This window comes from Ranitomeya variabilis, chromosome 7 (genome assembly GCF_051348905.1).
Source record: "Ranitomeya variabilis isolate aRanVar5 chromosome 7, aRanVar5.hap1, whole genome shotgun sequence".
NCBI lineage: Eukaryota > Metazoa > Chordata > Amphibia > Anura > Dendrobatidae > Ranitomeya > Ranitomeya variabilis.
Window position 1 is genome coordinate 6,388,915 of NC_135238.1, and position 19,274 is coordinate 6,408,188.

General features: G+C 48.3%; 1 protein-coding gene across 2 annotated transcripts in view; it reads left to right on the forward strand.

Annotated features, from left to right (window-relative positions):
• Positions 1–1,302: 1,302 nt before the first annotated feature.
• The window catches only part of LOC143785104 (uncharacterized), a 33,508-nt gene continuing 15,536 nt past the window's right edge, over positions 1,303–19,274 (forward strand). The window contains exons 1-6 of one of the 2 annotated variants that reach the window (XM_077273775.1): positions 1,303–1,558; positions 10,524–10,580; positions 10,674–10,733; positions 10,815–10,862; positions 12,163–12,182; positions 19,013–19,087. In XM_077273775.1, the coding sequence (XP_077129890.1) occupies positions 1,524–1,558; positions 10,524–10,580; positions 10,674–10,733; positions 10,815–10,862; positions 12,163–12,182; positions 19,013–19,087 (295 nt within the window). In that variant the 5' untranslated portion in view covers positions 1,303–1,523. The remainder of the gene's footprint in view (positions 1,559–10,523; positions 10,581–10,673; positions 10,734–10,814; positions 10,863–12,162; positions 12,183–19,012; positions 19,088–19,274) is intronic. The other variant, XM_077273776.1, reaches the window with a different exon arrangement.

Below are 19,274 nucleotides of genomic sequence, written 5' to 3' on the forward strand. Positions count from 1 at the left end.
CCATGCTTGCTGCTGGGGCGGGGTTTAAGAAAGGTGGAATCCACCATACGAGAGTGCAGCAGGAGAGGCTGTGTCAGAGGGGGGGAGCCAGGATTCGGTGATGGCGAGGAAGGAAAGTTGGTAAAGAAAAGATCATGGATGTAAAAAAGATTGTTGCCGACAAGAGCGAGCGTTCCATAGAGCTCCTGTTGGTGGGACTGGGGAAGGGGGGCTGGGTGAATGGGTATAAGGTTAGTGAGGTTAGGTAAAGTAGTGATAGAGCGTGGATGGAAGGTAGAAATGACTGTGGGGTGTGGTGAGGAGGACCAGGATTTGGAGAGATATCACCTGCAGTGAGGAGGAGCAGAGAAAGTGTTATCAGGAGATGGGAGGAAGTGGCAGGAGGGGACATGAGGAGGCAGGAGAGTGCTTGAGGGGCAGGAGAGGACATGACGGGGCATGAGGGGGCTGTCTGTGCTTGGAGACAGAGGATTGGATGTTGGGGAACAGTTCTGAGGAGGAGGTGAGATGGATGGGGAGGATGGAGGGAGAGATGACCAGCTCCTTACTTGGTGTAGGGATTAGGGGGTTAGTAGGAAGTGAAGGATTATAGGGGTGAGAGTGGAAATAAACAGAAACATTGTTCACAGTGACTGTGTCCCGTTCTCTTCAGTTCCAAGCCTGGGCTAATTCAGGGCAGTGCACTTGTATGACGCACTTGTATGACGCACTTGTATGACGCACTTGTATGACGCGCTTGTATGAGGCGCTTGTATGACGCACTTGTATGACGCACTTGTATGACGCACTTGTATGACGCACTTGTATGACGCACTTGTATGACGCACTTGTATGACGCACTTGTATGACGCACTTGTATGACGCACTTATGTGATGCACGGGGCAGACAAGCTGCTCACGATATATTTGCTGACAAACGCGTTCAGGTGTGAGACATGAGGAGCCCGGACTCATCTCCAGGACCAGTTCATCAATCTGAGGCAGATGAAGGATATTACAGTCAGAATAAACAAAAGGGTCATAAGGAAAAGTGGGATGAGGTAGCGACATAGCAGGGTGAGAGTTCAGAGTCTGGAAAAGCTGGGTTGTTGCAGAGTGGGACGTTCCTGTGGGAAGAGGAGATAAATAAACGTATAGAGAGCGAAGGTGGAAGACAGCCGGGGGCTCATACAGTATAATGAGGGGACACAAGAGGGTGAATCCTCCATAATCCGTGGACGTTCTCGGCTCTGTAACGTGCGGGTCTTCCCCGTCAGCGCAGTTTTGTGTCATGTTCCTCCAGCCCTTCCCCTTTAAGGCGATGCAGCAGAGTCGTCCCCGCAGCATTAGGGAGGGAGAAGGAGAAAAGAAAGTGAAAGAAACTTTGTCTTCAAATGAAACCAGAAAGGTGAAAAATCTGCCACAATCTGATCTCATCGGAGGGAGAGGAGTTCGCTGCGCCCCCAAAACACGGAGCGAGATCCTGAAGAATTAAAGGGGTCACAGGAATCAGGAGGCGACAACGACAGAAGGAAAACGTGAGGATGTCAGGACACCCTGCGAGATCCCAGCCGGGCAGGTACGTCACTACATGGAGGCAGCAGCTCTGTCCGGGGAGAAAATGGCATGATTAGTAGAAAAACGTGCAGAAGCAGCGCCCCCCTTGTCCACAGGTTGTGCCTGGTACTGCAGTTCAGCTCTATTATAGTGAATGGGACTAGGCTGTAATACCGCACACAACCTGTGCTCAGGGGGGGCGCTGCTTCTTTAACATATCAGCCAATTCTTGGCAACCCCTTTAATTCCACGATTAACATGAACACCACCGTGCCAGATCAGTCACACGGTGGACACCGATACACGCGGCTCCTACAGGACATCGGCAAAATCCGTCCAAACAATGAGGCTGCTGACTGCTGGGTAATAATAATGATACATACGTAGTGTCATGGATACATTGTTACATATTCACCATGACCCCTATGATCAGGGCAGGGAGGACGTGTCCGCAGTCACCAGGGCGGGACCAGCACATTTCTGCATGGCTTCTTCTTCACCCCTTCCCTTCATGTCCGGATTTCTGTGTTTAAGCTACACCGTCTTCTAAGGCCCCGATGTGCCTATGCTAATAACTCCATCACTGCCCTAGACCACCAGGGACCATACTAATAACTCCATCACTGCCCTAGACCACCAGGGACCATACTAATAACTCCATCACTGCCCTAGACCACCAGGGACCATACTAATAACTCCATCACTGCCCTAGACCACCAGGGACCATAATAATAACAACTCCATCACTCCCCTAGACCACCAGGGACCATAATAATAACAACTCCATCACTCCCCTAGACCACCAGGGACTTTACTAATAACTCCATCACTGCCCTAGACCACCAGGGACTTTACTAATAACTCCATCACTGCCCTAGACCACCAGGGACCATACTAATAACTCCATCACTGCCCTAGACCACCAGGGACTTTACTAATAACTCCATCACTGCCCTAGACCACCAGGGACTATACTAATAATTCCATCACTGCCCTAGACCACAAGGGACCATACTAATAACTCCATCACTGCCCTAGACCACCAGGGACTATACTAATAATTCCATCACTGCCCTAGACCACCAGGGACCATACTAATAACTCCATCACTGCCCTAGACCACCAGGGACCATACTAATAACTCCATCACTGCCCTAGACCACCAGGGACCATACTAATAACCATCACTGCCCTAGACCACCAGGGACCATACTAATAACTCCATCACTGCCCTAGACCACCAGGGACTTTACTAATAACTCCATCACTGCCCTAGACCACCAGGGACTTTACTAATAACTCCATCACTGCCCTAGACCACCAGGGACCATACTAATAACTCCATCACTGCCCTAGACCACCAGGGACTTTACTAATAACTCCATCACTGCCCTAGACCACCAGGGACCATACTAATAACTCCATCAATCCCCTAGACCACCAGGGACCATACTAATAACTCCATCACTACCCTAGACCACCAGGGACCATACTAATAACTCCATCACTCCCCTAGACCAACAGGGACTTTAGTAATAACTCCATCACTGCCCTAGACCACCAGGGACTTTACTAATAACTCCATCACTGCCCTAGACCACCAGGGACCATACTAATAACTCCATCACTCCCCTAGACCACCAGGGACTTTAGTAATAACTCCATCACTGCCCTAGACCACCAGGGACCATACTAATAACTCCATCACTGCCCTAGACCACCAGGGACTTTACTAATAACTCCATCACTGCCCTAGACCACCAGGGACCATACTAATAACGCAATCACTGCCCTGGACCACCAGGGACTTTACTAATAACTCCATCACTGCCCTAGACCACCAGGGACCATACTAATAACTCCATCACTGCCCTAGACCACCAGGGATTTTACTAATAACTCCATCACTGCTCTAGACCACCAGGGACCATACTAATAACTCCATTACTCCCCTAGACCACCAGGGACTTTACTAATAACTCCATCACTGCCGTAGACCACCAGGGACAAAACTAATAATTCCATCACTCCCCTAGACCACCAGGGACCATACTAATAACTCCATCACTGCCCTAGACCACCAGGGACTTTACTAATAACTCCATCACTGCCCTAGACCACCAGGGACCATACTAATAACTCCATCACTGCCCTAGACCACCAGGGACTTTACTAATAACTCCATCACTCCCCTAGACCACCAGGGACTTTACTAATAACTCCATCACTGCCCTAGACCACCAGGGACCATACTAATAACTCCATCACTGCCCTAGACCACCAGGGACCATACTAATAACTCCATCACTCCCCTAGACCACCAGGGACTTTACTAATAACTCCATCACTGCCCTAGACCACCAGGGACCATACTAATAACTCCATCACTGCCCTAGACCACCAGGGACTTTACTAATAACTCCATCACTGCCCTAGACCACCAGGGACTATACTAATAATTCCATCACTGCCCTAGACCACAAGGGACCATACTAATAACTCCATCACTGCCCTAGACCACCAGGGACTATACTAATAATTCCATCACTGCCCTAGACCACAAGGGACCATACTAATAACTCCATCACTGCCCTAGACCACCAGGGACTATACTAATAATTCCATCACTGCCCTAGACCACCAGAGACCATACTAATAACTCCATCACTGCCCTAGACCACCAGGGACCATACTAATAACTCCATCACTGCCCTAGACCACCAGGGACCATACTAATAACTCCATCACTGCCCTAGACCACCAGGGACCATACTAATAACTCCATCACTGCCCTAGACCACCAGGGATTTTACTAATAACTCCATCACTGCCCTAGACCACCAGGGACCATACTAATAACTCCATCACTCCCCTAGACCACCAGGGACTTTACTAATAACTCCATCACTGCCGTAGACCACCAGGGACAAAACTAATAATTCCATCACTGCCCTAGACCACAAGGGACCATACTAATAACTCCATCACTCCCCTAGACCACCAGGGACCATACTAATAACTCCATCACTGCCCTAGACCACCAGGGACTTTACTAATAACTCCATCACTGCCCTAGACCACCAAGGACTTTACTAATAACTCCATCACTGCTCTAGACCACCAGGGACCATACTAATAACTCCATCACTGCCCTAGACCACCAGGGACTTTACTAATAACTCCATCACTGCCCTAGACCACCAGGGACTATACTAATAATTCCATCACTGCCCTAGACCACCAGGGACCATACTAATAACTCCATCACTCCCCTAGACCACCAGGGACTTTACTAATAACTCCATCACTGCCCTAGACCACCAGGGACCATACTAATAACTCCATCACTGCCCTAGACCACCAGGGACTTTACTAATAACTCCATCACTGCCCTAGACCACCAGGGACTATACTAATAATTCCATCACTGCCCTAGACCACAAGGGACCATACTAATAACTCCATCACTGCCCTAGACCACCAGGGACTATACTAATAATTCCATCACTGCCCTAGACCACCAGGGACCATACTAATAACTCCATCACTGCCCTAGACCACCAGGGACCATACTAATAACTGCATCACTGCCCTAGACCACCAGGGACCATACTAATAACTCCATCACTGCCCTAGACCACCAGGGACTTTACTAATAACTCCATCACTGCCCTAGACCACCAGGGACCATACTAATAACTCCATCACTGCCCTAGACCACCAGGGACTTTACTAATAACTCCATCACTGCCGTAGACCACCAGGGACAAAACTAATAATTCCATCACTCCCCTAGACCACCAGGGACCATACTAATAACTCCATCACTGCCCTAGACCACCAGGGACTTTACTAATAACTCCATCACTGCCCTAGACCACCAGGGACCATACTAATAACTCCATCACTGCCCTAGACCACCAGGGACTTTACTAATAACTCCATCACTCCCCTAGACCACCAGGGACTTTACTAATAACTCCATCACTGCCCTAGACCACCAGGGACCATACTAATAACTCCATCACTCCCCTAGACCACCAGGGACTTTACTAATAACTCCATCACTGCCCTAGACCACCAGGGACCATACTAATAACTCCATCACTGCCCTAGACCACCAGGGACTTTACTAATAACTCCATCACTGCCCTAGACCACCAGGGACTATACTAATAATTCCATCACTGCCCTAGACCACAAGGGACCATACTAATAACTCCATCACTGCCCTAGACCACCAGGGACTATACTAATAATTCCATCACTGCCCTAGACCACCAGGGACCATACTAATAACTCCATCACTGCCCTAGACCACCAGGGACCATACTAATAACTCCATCACTGCCCTAGACCACAAGGGACCATACTAATAACTCCATCACTCCCCTAGACCACCAGGGACCATACTAATAACTCCATCACTGCCCTAGACCACCAGGGACTTTACTAATAACTCCATCACTGCCCTAGACCACCAGGGACTTTACTAATAACTCCATCACTGCCCTAGACCACCAGGGACCATACTAATAACTCCATCACTGCCCTAGACCACCAGGGACTTTACTAATAACTCCATCACTGCCCTAGACCACCAGGGACTATACTAATAATTCCTTCACTGCCCTAGACCACCAGGGACCATACTAATAACTCCATCACTCCCCTAGACCACCAGGGACTTTACTAATAACTCCATCACTGCCCTAGACCACCAGGGACTATACTAATAATTCCATCACTGCCCTAGACCACAAGGGACCATACTAATAACTCCATCACTGCCCTAGACCACCAGGGACTATACTAATAATTCCATCACTGCCCTAGACCACCAGGGACCATACTAATAACTCCATCACTGCCCTAGACCACCAGGGACCATACTAATAACTCCATCACTGCCCTAGACCACAAGGGACCATACTAATAACTCCATCACTCCCCTAGACCACCAGGGACCATACTAATAACTCCATCACTGCCCTAGACCACCAGGGACTTTACTAATAACTCCATCACTGCCCTAGACCACCAGGGACTTTACTAATAACTCCATCACTGCCCTAGACCACCAGGGACCATACTAATAACTCCATCACTGCCCTAGACCACCAGGGACTTTACTAATAACTCCATCACTGCCCTAGACCACCAGGGACTATACTAATAATTCCATCACTGCCCTAGACCACCAGGGACCATACTAATAACTCCATCACTCCCCTAGACCACCAGGGACTTTACTAATAACTCCATCACTGCCCTAGACCACCAGGGACCATACTAATAACTCCATCACTGCCCTAGACCAACAGGGACTTTACTAATAACTCCATCACTGCCCTAGACCACCAGGGACTATACTAATAATTCCATCACTGCCCTAGACCACAAGGGACCATACTAATAACTCCATCACTGCCCTAGACCACCAGGGACTATACTAATAATTCCATCACTGCCCTAGACCACCAGGGACCATACTAATAACTCCATCACTGCCCTAGACCACCAGGGACCATACTAATAACTCCATCACTGCCCTAGACCACCAGGGACCATACTAATAACTCCATCACTCCCCTAGACCACCAGGGACTTTACTAATAACTCCATCACTGCCCTAGACCACCAGGGACCATACTAATAACTCCATCACTGCCCTAGACCACCAGGGACCATATTAATAACTCCATCACTGCCCTAGACCACCAGGGACCATACTAATAACTCCATCACTGCCCTAGACCACCAGGGATTTTACTAATAACTCCATCACTGCTCTAGACCACCAGGGACCATACTAATAACTCCATCACTCCCCTAGACCACCAGGGACTTTACTAATAACTCCATCACTGCCGTAGACCACCAGGGACAAAACTAATAATTCCATCACTCCCCTAGACCACTAGGGACCATACTAATAACTCCATCACTGCCCTAGACCACCAGGGACTTTACTAATAACTCCATCACTGCCCTAGACCACCAGGGACCATACTAATAACTCCATCACTGCCCTAGACCACCAGGGACTTTACTAATAACTCCATCACTGCCCTAGACCACCAGGGACTTTACTAATAATTCCATCACTGCCCTAGACCACCAGGGACCATACTAATAACTCCATCACTCCCCTAGACCACCAGGGACCATAATAATAACTCCATCACTGCCCTAGACCACCAGGGACAATACTAATAATTCCATCACTGCCCTAGACCACCAGGGACCATACTAATAACTCCATCACTCCCCTAGACCACCAGGGACTTTAATAATAACTCCATCACTGCCCTAGACCACCAGGGACCATACTAATAACTCCATCACTGCCCTAGACCACCATGGACTTTACTAATAACTCCATCACTGCCCTAGACCACCAGGGACCATACTAATAACTCCATCACTGCTCTAGACCACCAGGGACCATACTAATAACTCCATCACTGCCCTAGACCACCAGGGACTTTACTAATAACTCCATCACTGCCCTAGACCACCAGGGACTATACTAATAATTCCATCACTGCCCTAGACCACCAGGGACCATACTAATAACTCCATCACTCCCCTAGACCACCAGGGACCATAATAATAACTCCATCACTGCCCTAGACCACCAGGGTCCATACTAATAATTCCATCACTGCCCTAGACCACCAGGGACCATACTAATAACTCCATCACTGCCCTAGACCACTAGGGACTTTGCTAATAACTCCATCACTGCCCTAGACCACCAGGGACCATACTAATAACTCCATCACTGCCCTAGACCACCATGGACTTTACTAATAACTCCATCACTGCCCTAGACCACCAGGGACCATACTAATAACTCCATCACTGCCCTAGACCACCAGGGACTTTACTAATAACTCCATCACTGCCCTAGACCACCAGGGACTTTACTAATAACTCCATCACTGCCCTAGACCACCAGGGACCATACTAATAACTCCATCACTGCCCTAGACCACCAGGGACTTTACTAATAACTCCATCACTGCCCTAGACCACCAGGGACCATACTAATAACTCCATCACTCCCCTAGACCACCAGGGACCATACTAATAACTCCATCACTACCCTAGACCACCAGGGACCATACTAATAACTCCATCACTCCCCTAGACCACCAGGGACTTTAGTAATAACTCCATCACTGCCCTAGACCACCAGGGACTTTACTAATAACTCCATCACTGCCCTAGACCACCAGGGACCATACTAATAACTCCATCACTGCACTAGACCACCAGGGACTTTACTAATAACTCCATCACTGCCCTAGACCACCAGGGACCATACTAATAACTCCATCACTGCCCTAGACCACCAGGGACTTTACTAATAACTCCATCACTGCCCTAGACCACCAGGGACCATACTAATAACGCAATCACTGCCCTGGACCACCAGGGACTTTACTAATAACTCCATCACTGCCCTAGACCACCAGGGACCATACTAATAACGCAATCACTGCCCTAGACCACCAGGGACTTTACTAATAACTCCATCACTGCCCTAGACCACCAGGGACTATACTAATAACTCCATCACTGCCCTAGACCACCAGGGACCATACTAATAACTCCATCACTGCCCTAGACCACCAGGGACCATACTAATAACTCAATCACTGCCCTAGACCACCAGGGACCATACTAATAACTCCATCACTCCCCTAGACCACCAGGGACATTAGTAATAACTCCATCACTGCCCTAGACCACCAGATACTTTATTAATAACTCCATCACTGCCCTAGACCACCAGGGACCATACTAATAACTCCATCACTGCCCTAGACCACCAGGGACCATACTAATAACTCAATCACTGCCCTAGACCATCAGGGACCATACTAATAACTCCATCACTTCCCTAGACCACCAGGGATCATACTAATAACTCCATCACTGCCCTAGACCACCAGATACTTTATTAATAACTCCATCACTGCCCTAGACCACCAGGGACTTTAGTAATAACTCCATCACTGCCATAGACCTCCAGGAACAAGTGCAATAAAATCAATGTCTGCTCATTCCATAAAAAGCACCTGGCAGCCTCCTGTGACACCTCTTTGTTTTCACTGCTCCCTGTTGGTGGGGTCACTAACCTCATAAAACTGGGGTCCATTAATTAGGATGGAGGACATTATACTAAGAAAGGGCCAAGGATGGGGGACATTATACTAAGAAGGGACCCAGGATGGGGACATTATACCAAGAAGGAGCCCAGGATGGAGAACATTATACTAAGAAGGGGCCCATGATGGGGACATTATACCAAGAAGGAGCCCAGGATGGGGAACATTATACTAAGAAGGGGCCCAGGATGGGGGACATTATACTAAGAAGGGGCCCAGGATGGGGAACATTATACTAAGAAGGGGCCCAGGATGGGGACATTATACCAAGAAGGGGCCCAGGATGGGGGACATTATACTAAGAAGGGGCCCAGGATGGGGGACATTATACTAAGAAGGGGCCCAGGATGGGGACATTATACCAAGAAGGGGCCCAGGATGGGGAACATTATACTAAGAAGGGGCCCAGGATGGGGGACATTATACTAAGAAGGGGCCCAGGATGGGGGACATTACACCAAGAAGGGGCCCAGGATGGAGGACATCATACCAACAAGGGGCCCATTATGGAGGACATTATACCAAAAAGGGGCCCAGAATGTTGGACATTATACCAAGAAGGGGCCCAGGATGGGGGACATTATTAATTCTATATATCTGTAGCTTTGTCACAATAAAACTAGAGCTCAGGCACATTTCTTGGCTCTAAACCATCAGTGTCTGCCCTTGATAAGAGGCATGAAACAATGGGGCAGACAATAATGATGATGAGGTCACGTTAGTGATGGCGATGATGAGAGCAGGAATCGTAATGATAATAATGAAGGTGGTGATGATGCTGATCTTATATTCTGCTGTTTTCAACAGGTGGATGAAATGTCCTTCTTGTAATCTTGACTGCTGCGCTTGCTGTACACCAGAATGGTAAGAGAACACCTGGGATCTCCCGATGATGATGATGATGATGATAATGATGGTGCTGACAGAAATGATCATTTATTCTCGTTTTTTCGACAGGTGGATGAAATGTCCTTCTTGTAATCTTGACTGCTGCACTTGCTGTACACCAGAAGAAGGGTAAGAGAACACCTGGGATCTCCCGATGATGATGGTGATGGTGCTGACAGAAATTATCATTTATTCTCGTTTTTTCGACAGGTGGATGAAATGTCTGTCTTGCAATCTTGACTGCTGTACACCACAAGAGTAAGCCAACTCCTGTGATCTCCTGATCATGGTGATAGTGGTGATGATGGTGGTGATGATGATGATGGTAGTGGTGGTGATGATGATGGTGGTGATGATGGTGGTGGTGGTGTTGATGATGATAGTGGTGGTGATGATGGTGGTGGCGATGGTGATGATGATGATGATGGTAGTGGTGGTGATGATGATGATGGTGGTGATAGTGGTGGTGATGATGGTGGTGGTGGTGATGGTGGTGGTGATGATGATGGTAGTGATGATGGTGGTGATGATGGTGGTGGTGATGGTGGTGTTGATGATGATAGTGGTGGTGATGATGGTGGTGGCGATGGTGATGATGATGATGATGATGATGGTAGTGGTGGTGATGATGATGATGGTGGTGATAGTGGTGGTGATGATGGTGGTGGTGGTGGTGATGGTGGTGGTGATGATGATGGTAGTGGTGGTGATGATGGTGGTGATGATGGTGGTGGTGATGATGATGGTAGTGGTGGTGGTGGTGATGATGATGATGGTAGTGGTGGTGATGGTAATGATGGTAGTGGTGATGATGAGGGTGGTGAAGATGGTGGTGATGGTGGTACACCAGTGGGGTTACCGCTCAGCCTCCCCCACTCCTGAATTGTCTCCAGTCTTGCAGATATGACTCTTGTCCAGGTGTAACAATGTAGCAAAGAAAGAACCACAGGAACTGAAGAGTAGTAATGTCTGACAGTCCGTGTGGGAGGAAGGTGCTGGGTACGGTCATAATCCCATCTGTCCAACACGGTGATCCCGGCCTTAGTCTTGTGCGGGTGGTAATGGGGACTGACAAGTTACAACACATCTAGGACTCAGGCCGTGATCAAGGTGTTGGACAGATGGGATTATGGCCGTGCCCACCACGTTCCTCCCACGCGGACTGTTAGACATTGCTATATTCAGCTGTAAATGTTTGAGGGTCGTGGTTCTCTCGTGGCTACTTGGCACTGAGCGCCATCTGCTGAGCCACGAGTGCCAGACGTAACTTGCCCTGGTGTAACAATGTGGACGTTCCCTCCGGGATCCAGGGAGGCCGAGTCTCTGTTCCGTGGCCCTCTGTAGACATAGCCATGATGTGCCACACCTGGAGCTGCTCTGGGGTCACTCCGGCTCCACCATAACCTTACAACTTACTAAGGGCGAGTTTCATCAATTCCCGCTATCTTCATCCACCCGTTAATTGCTCCATCTGTGACCCTGATGATAGACCTCCTCCGCTGGGGCCACATGTCAGACATAAAGGGCCTGGCTCTAATCTACTTGTCTTTCATTGCAGTGAGACTGGGGCGTTGTTGGGTAAGAAACAGAAATCACAGCAACAATGTAACGTAATAATGAACGGAGAAATGTCTGCCCGACCCAGGAAAAATCCCCCTGCACCGGTCCACTGACCACGGCCGAGCACCCGCCGGCATCGCCTGTATAAGGCCGGGGACACACATACCGTATAAAAAAACGGTCCAAATGTTTCCAAAACAGTGATCCGTGTGCAGTGCGAGGATGCGATTTCCTCGCATCAAATGATCCCTTTGACATCCGTATGGCATCCGTATGCTGAGATTTTCGCGCAGGCTTGCAAAACCGACATCTAATGGATTTATTATTATTATTATTATTTATTGCTATAGCGCCATTTATTCCATGGCGCTTTACATGTGAGGAGGGGTATACATAATAAAAACAAGTACAATAATCTTGAACAATACAAGTCATAACTGGTACAGGAGGAGAGAGGACCCTGCCCGCGAAGGCTCACAATCTACAAGGGATGGGTGAGGATACAGTAGGTGAGGGTAGAGCTGATCATGCAGCGGTTTGGTTGATTGGTGGTTACTGCAGGTTGTAGGCTTGTCGGAAGAGGTGGGTCTTCAGATTCTTTTTGAAGGTTTCGATGGTAGGCGAGAGTCTGATGTGTTGTGGTAGAGGGTTCCAGAGTAGAGGTGATACGCGAGAGAAATCTTGTATACGATTGTGGGAAGAGGAGATAAGAGGGGAGTAGAGAAGGAGATCTTGTGAGGATCGGAGGTTGCGTGTAGGAAAGTACCGTGAGACGAGGTCACAGATGTATGGAGGAGACAGGTTGTGGATGGCTTTGTATGTCATCATTAGGGTTTTGTACTGGAGTCTCTGGGCAATGGGGAGCCAGTGAAGGGATTGACAGAGGGGAGAGGCCGGAGAATAGCGGGGGGACAGGTGGATTAGTCGGGCAGCAGAGTTTAGAATAGATTGGAGGGGTGCGAGCGTGTTTGAGGGGAGGCCACAGAGCAGGAGGTTGCAGTAGTCAAGGCGAGAGATGATGAGGGCATGGACTAGGGTTTTTGCAGATTCTTGGTTGAGGAATGAACGGATTTGTGCAATATTTTTGAGTTGAAGTCGGCAGGAAGTGGAAAGGGCTTGGATATGTGGTTTGAAGGAGAGATCAGCATCAAGGATAACCCCGAGGCAGCGAGCTTGTGGGACTGGGGAGAGTGGGCAGCCATTTACTGTAATGGTTGGGGGGGGTCGCGTGAAATGGGGGAAAGATGATGAATTCTGTTTTGTCCTTGCTAAGTTTCAGAAATCTAGCGGAGAAGAAGGATGAAATAGTGGACAGACATTGAGGGATTCTGGTTAGTAGGGAGGTGATATCTGGTCCAGAGATGTAGATCTGTGTGTCATCAGCATAGAGGTGATACTGAAAGCCATGAGATTCTATGAGCTGTCCCAGGCCAAAGGTGTAAATGGAGAAGAGCAGGGGCCCAAGGACTGAACCTTGTGGGACTCCGACAGATAGGGGGCGAGGTGAGGAGGTGGTGTGTGAGTGGGAGACGCTGAATGTCCGGTCTGTTAGGTATGATGAGATCCAGGATAGGGCCATGTCTGTGATGCCAAGGGATGAGAGGGTCTGTAATAATAGGGAATGGTCCACTGTGTCAAAGGCAGCCGACAGGTCGAGGAGGAGGAGAACAGAGTAGTGTCGCTTGCTCTTGGCGGTTAAGAGGTCATTGGTGACCTTAGTTAGCGCAGTTTCAGTGGAATGGTGTGGCCGGAAGCCAGATTGTAAGCGGTCAAAGAGGGAGCAAGAAGAGAGATGGGAGGACAGTTCAAGGTAGACGTGTTGTTCCAGTAGTTTTGAGGCATAGGGGAGAAGTGATATAGGGCGATAGCTAGATACAGAGGATGGGTCAAGAGAGGGCTTTTTGAGGATAGGTGTGATGGAGGCATGTTTAAAGCTTGAGGGGAAAACACCAGTTGTTAGTGATAGGTTGAAGAGATGGGTTAGGGTTGGGATGAAGATTGTGGTGAGGTTTGGGATGAGGTGGGATGGGAGCGGGTCAAGTGCACAGGTGGTGAGATGCGATCTTGAGAGTAGAGTGGCGAGTTGATCTTCTGTAATGGTGGAGTAGTTGGTTTTGGAGGTGGAGGGTAGGGAAGTTGGGAGGAAGGGCTTTGGGGCTTGTTGACCAAAACTGTCTCTGATGTTATCAATCTTCTGCTTGAAGAATGAGGCAAAGTCTTCAGCAGAGATAAGTGAGGAGGGAGGAGGTGCTGGGGGACGGAGGAGAGAATTGAAGGTGTTGAATAACTGTTTAGGGTTGTGAGACAGGGAGGATATGAGAGATGAGAAGTAGGTTTGTTTAGCTGTGGCGAGTGCGGTCTTGAAAGTAGTGAGGGACTGTTTGAATGCGATTAAGTGGTCGTTGGAGTGGGATCTTTTCCATCTGCGCTCAGCAGCCCTGGAAGCTCGCCTCAGTTCTTTGGTCAGGCTGGTGTGCCAGGGCTGTCTGTTGATTTTGCGAGCTTTGGTATGTGTAAGTGGGGCAGCAGATTCCAAAGCTACAGCTATTGTGGTGTTATATAGAGTGGCAGCGTCATCCGCATTGTGTATGGAACTTATGTCTGTAAGAGGGAGGAGGGATTCAGAGAATGAATGTAGGTCAAGATGTTTAAGATTTCTGCGAGGGTGTGAAAGTTTGTGGGGTGGGGACTCTAGACATGGAGTGGAGAGAGATGAGAATGTGAGAAGGTTGTGGTCAGAGAGAGGAAGAGGTGAGTTAGAGAGGTTAGATAGGGAGCAGAGGCGGGTGAAGATGAGGTCCAGTGTGTGACCATCTTTGTGAGTGGCTGCAGAAGACCATTGAGTGAGGCCGAAGGAGGAAGAGAGAGATAGAAGTTTAGTGGCAGCTGAGAGGGAAGTGTCAATGGGGATGTTGAAATCGCCCATGATGATAGTGGGGATGTCTGCAGAAAGGAAATGAAGTAGCCAGGTGGTGAAGTGATCAAAGAAGATGGTGGCTGGCCCTGGGGGGCGGTAAATGACAGCCAGTTGGAGGTTGGAGGGGGAGTAGATGCGCACAGAGTGCACCTCAAAGGAAGGGAGGGTAACAGAGGGTGGCAGTGGGATTGGGGTGAAGGAGCAGTTATCTGACAGGAGAAAACCAACTCCTCCGCCATGCTTGCTGCTGGGGCGGGGTGTGTGAGAAAGGTGGAAGCCACCGTAAGAGAGTGCAGCAGGAGAGGCTGTGTCAGAAGGGGTGAGCCAGGTTTCGGTGATGGCGAGGAAGGAAAGTTTGGTAGTAACAAAAAGATCATGGATGTAGGAAAGCTTGTTACAGACAGAGCGAGCGTTCCACAGAGCTCCTGTTAGTGGGACTGGGGAAGCGGGGGCTGGGCGAATGGGTATAAGGTTAGAGAGGTTACGGAAGTTTGTGATGGAGCGTGGATGGGAGGTAGAAATGACTGTGGGAATGTGGTGAGGAGGACCAGGATTTGGAGAGATATCACCAGCAGTGAGAAGGAGCAGAGAAAGTGTTAGCAGGTGGGAGCAGGAGAGGGCGTGAGGGGGCTGCCTGTGTTTTGAGACAGAGGATTGTATGTTAAGGAACAGTTCTGAGGAGGAGGTGAGATGGATGGGGAGGATTGAAGAGGAGATGATCAGTTCCTTACTTGGTGTGGGGATTGGGGGAGGTAGCAGAAAGTGAAAGATTATAGGGGTAAAAGTGACAACAAACAGAAACATTGATTTATGTGCTCAAATGTTCGTTAAAACATATATACAGTATATATATATATATATATATATATGTCATTGAGACACATATATATATAGTCTGTATTTATATTTAATTCAGCGCGAGATATGTGAAAAGTCGGTAATTCAATTGCCGGCTTTTCATTTCTCCTTCCCAAACCCGACAGGATATGAGACATGATTACATACAGTAAACCATCTCATATCCCCCTTTTTTTTTGCATATTCCACAATACTAATGTTAGTAGTGTGTATGTGCAAAATTTGGGCGCTGTAGCTGCTAAAATAAAGGGTTAAATGGCGGAAAAAATTGGCGTGGGCTCCCGCGCAATTTTCTCCGCCAGAATGGTAAAGCCAGTGACTGAGGGCAGATATTAATAGCCAGGAGAGGGTCCATGGTTATTGCCCCCCCCCCCTGGCTACAAACATCTGCCCCCAGCCACCCCAGAAAAGGCACATCTGGAAGATGCGCCTATTCTGGCACTTGGCCACTCTCTTCCCACTCCCGTGTAGCGGTGGGATTTGGGGTAATGAAGGGTTAATGCCACCTTGCTATTGTAAGGTGACATTAAGCCAGATTAATAATGGAGAGGCGTCAATTATGTCACCTATCCATTATTAATCCAATTGTATGAAAGGGTTAAAAAACACACACACATGATTAAAAATTATTTTTAATGAAATAAACACACAGGTTGTTTTAGTATTTTATTGTTCTCTCAATCCAGCTGAAGACCCTCGCTTGGCAAAATAATAAACCCACAATATACATATCCTCAGATGAACCGTCACGTCCCACGAAGTAATCCATCTGAAGGGGTTAATTATTTTACAGGCAGGAGCTGCGCTAATGCACTCGCTCGTGTCTGTAATCCCCGGGTAATGAAAGGAAATCTGAGTGATCTGTACTTACATAGAGTCGCGGTGAGGCGCCCTCTGCAGGATGAACTCATATGAACTCGAGCGTGGGAACTTTTCCAAGGCTGCAGTTCATGAGAACATCCACCAGAGGGCGCCTCACCGCGACTCAATGTAAGTACAGATCACTCAGCTTTCCTTCATTACCCGGGGATTACAGACAGGAGCGAGTGCATTAGCGCAGCTCCTGCCTGTAAAATAATTAACCCCTTCAGATGGATTACCTCATGGGACGTGACGGCTCATCTGAGGATATGTATATTGTGGGTTTATTATTTTGCCAAGCGAGGGTCTTCAGCTGGATTGAGAGAACAATAAAATACTAAAACAACCTGTGTGTTTATTTCATTAAAATACTTTTTAATCATGTGTGTGTGTTTTATTAACCATTTCGTACAATTGGATTAATAATGGATAGGTGACATAATTGACGCCTCTCCATTATTAATCTGGCTTAATGTCACCTTACAATAGCAAGGTGGCATTAACCCTTCATTACCCCATAGCCCACCGCTACAGAGAGTGGGAAGAGAGTGGCCAAGTGCCAGAATAGGCGCATCTTCCAGATGTGCCTTTTCTGGGGTGGCTGTGGGCAGATGTTTGTAGCCAGGGGGGCCAATAACCATGGACCCTCTCCTGGCTATTAATATCTGCCCTCAGTCACTGGCTTTACTACTCTAGCGGAGAAAATTGCGTGGGAGCCCACGCCAATTTTTTCCGCAATTTAACCCTTAAATTTAATAGCTACAGCGGCCAAATTTTGCACATACACACTACTAACATTAGTAGTGTGGAATATGCAAAAAAAAAGGGATATGAGATGGTTTACTGTATGTAATCATGTCTCATATCCTGTCGGGTTTGTGAAGGAGAAATGAGAAGCCGGCAATTGAATTACCGGCTTTTCTATAGGACACCGCTGCGTATTTCTCGCAGTGCACACTGCTGGTCCGTGTGGAATCCGATTTATTCTCGCCCCCATAGACTTGCATTGGCAAGTCTCGGCCGAGATACGCTGACAATCGCAGCCTGCTGCGAGTTCACTCGGATCCTGAATACGGTGGAGAAAATATCGGATGATGGGAGCTGCACATTAACATTTTTTATCGCATAGCACTCGTCCGTATTACGGTCTAGTGTGACCCCGGCCTAACGGACGGTCCGCCAGCTGTATAACTGACTTGTGTTCAGTTTCTGCTTGCTGTCAATGAATGAAGCAATTCCCGGTTACATGTAAGGGTATGTGCACACGTATTTTTTAGGGCTGCGTTTTTTTCCGCAGCGTGGGCACAGCGGTTTCTGTTTTCCATAGGTTTACATTGTACTGTCCACTCATGGAAAACTGCTGCGGACCCGCAATTTGTGCACATAGCCTAAAGTGGTGAGCACTACTCCTGCTCTCATAGCTGACGGACGTTACAATGTATCAGTCAGGTAGGTCCAAACAGAAGACACTATGTGCTGCACTGATACATTGTAACAAGACCTCAGCTGTATGGGCAGGACATCGCTACGACGGGTTTTCACCGGCAATTCACTGACAGCAAACAGTGATCCTGAAATTGTAATGTAAAGAGTAATCTGCAGAGAGATGGTGGAGGAGGATCTGGTCGTCCTCGGGAATACTTATAGATACAATGATTCTGGAGCATCTTCCCCTCGGAGTCTACATTGTGCCGTTCCTCTGTTATTCCTCCTGGAAACTTATGAATACACTGCAACTGGGCGTTACCATTTCCCCTGTCAAAGGGGCTTATCCCTCCACAGTCTGATACTGTCAGTGCTGATTGGACAGTGTGAGATGTGCAGGGACACACCCCTCTCTGGTAACGCCCACTTGTTCATTTTGTATTCATACATTTCCAGAATGAATAACAGAGGAACAGAGTTTAATAATGGAGAAAATAATAATGTAATGAAGCAGACAAGTCAGGAGAGAGGACAGATCTGAATGCTGGCCCTTTAAGAACAAAGATTTAACATGACGGAGCGATGTGACAGCTCGGTGGAGAGATCATCCGACAAGCACTGATTACAGGGGCTCAGCGGGGAGGACTGTGGGGGGCAGAGATGAGGTATTCCAGCACTGCTCATGGCGGGGGGTGACACTGTATATAGGGGACGGTCTGCTCTGATAACGTAGGGCGCGGTGGTGAGGACTCGTATATATAAACCGTCACTGTCTATCAACCCACAGGAAATGACAACGGGCGGCAGAGGACGACGCCACAGAGCACCACCATCCGCCAGCAGCCAACACCGTCACTGCGGGGTAAGTGATGGTGAGAACAAGCGTCGTGTGAAGGAAAATCACACAAGGGTTAATAATATACGACTCCAAAAGGCCAATAAACCGCCCCCGAGGATCCAAATATGGCCAGATTTCACTGTCACCACCTGCCTGTCACTGCCTGTCATTGCCTGCCTGTCACTGTCACTGCCTGCCTGTCATTGCCTGC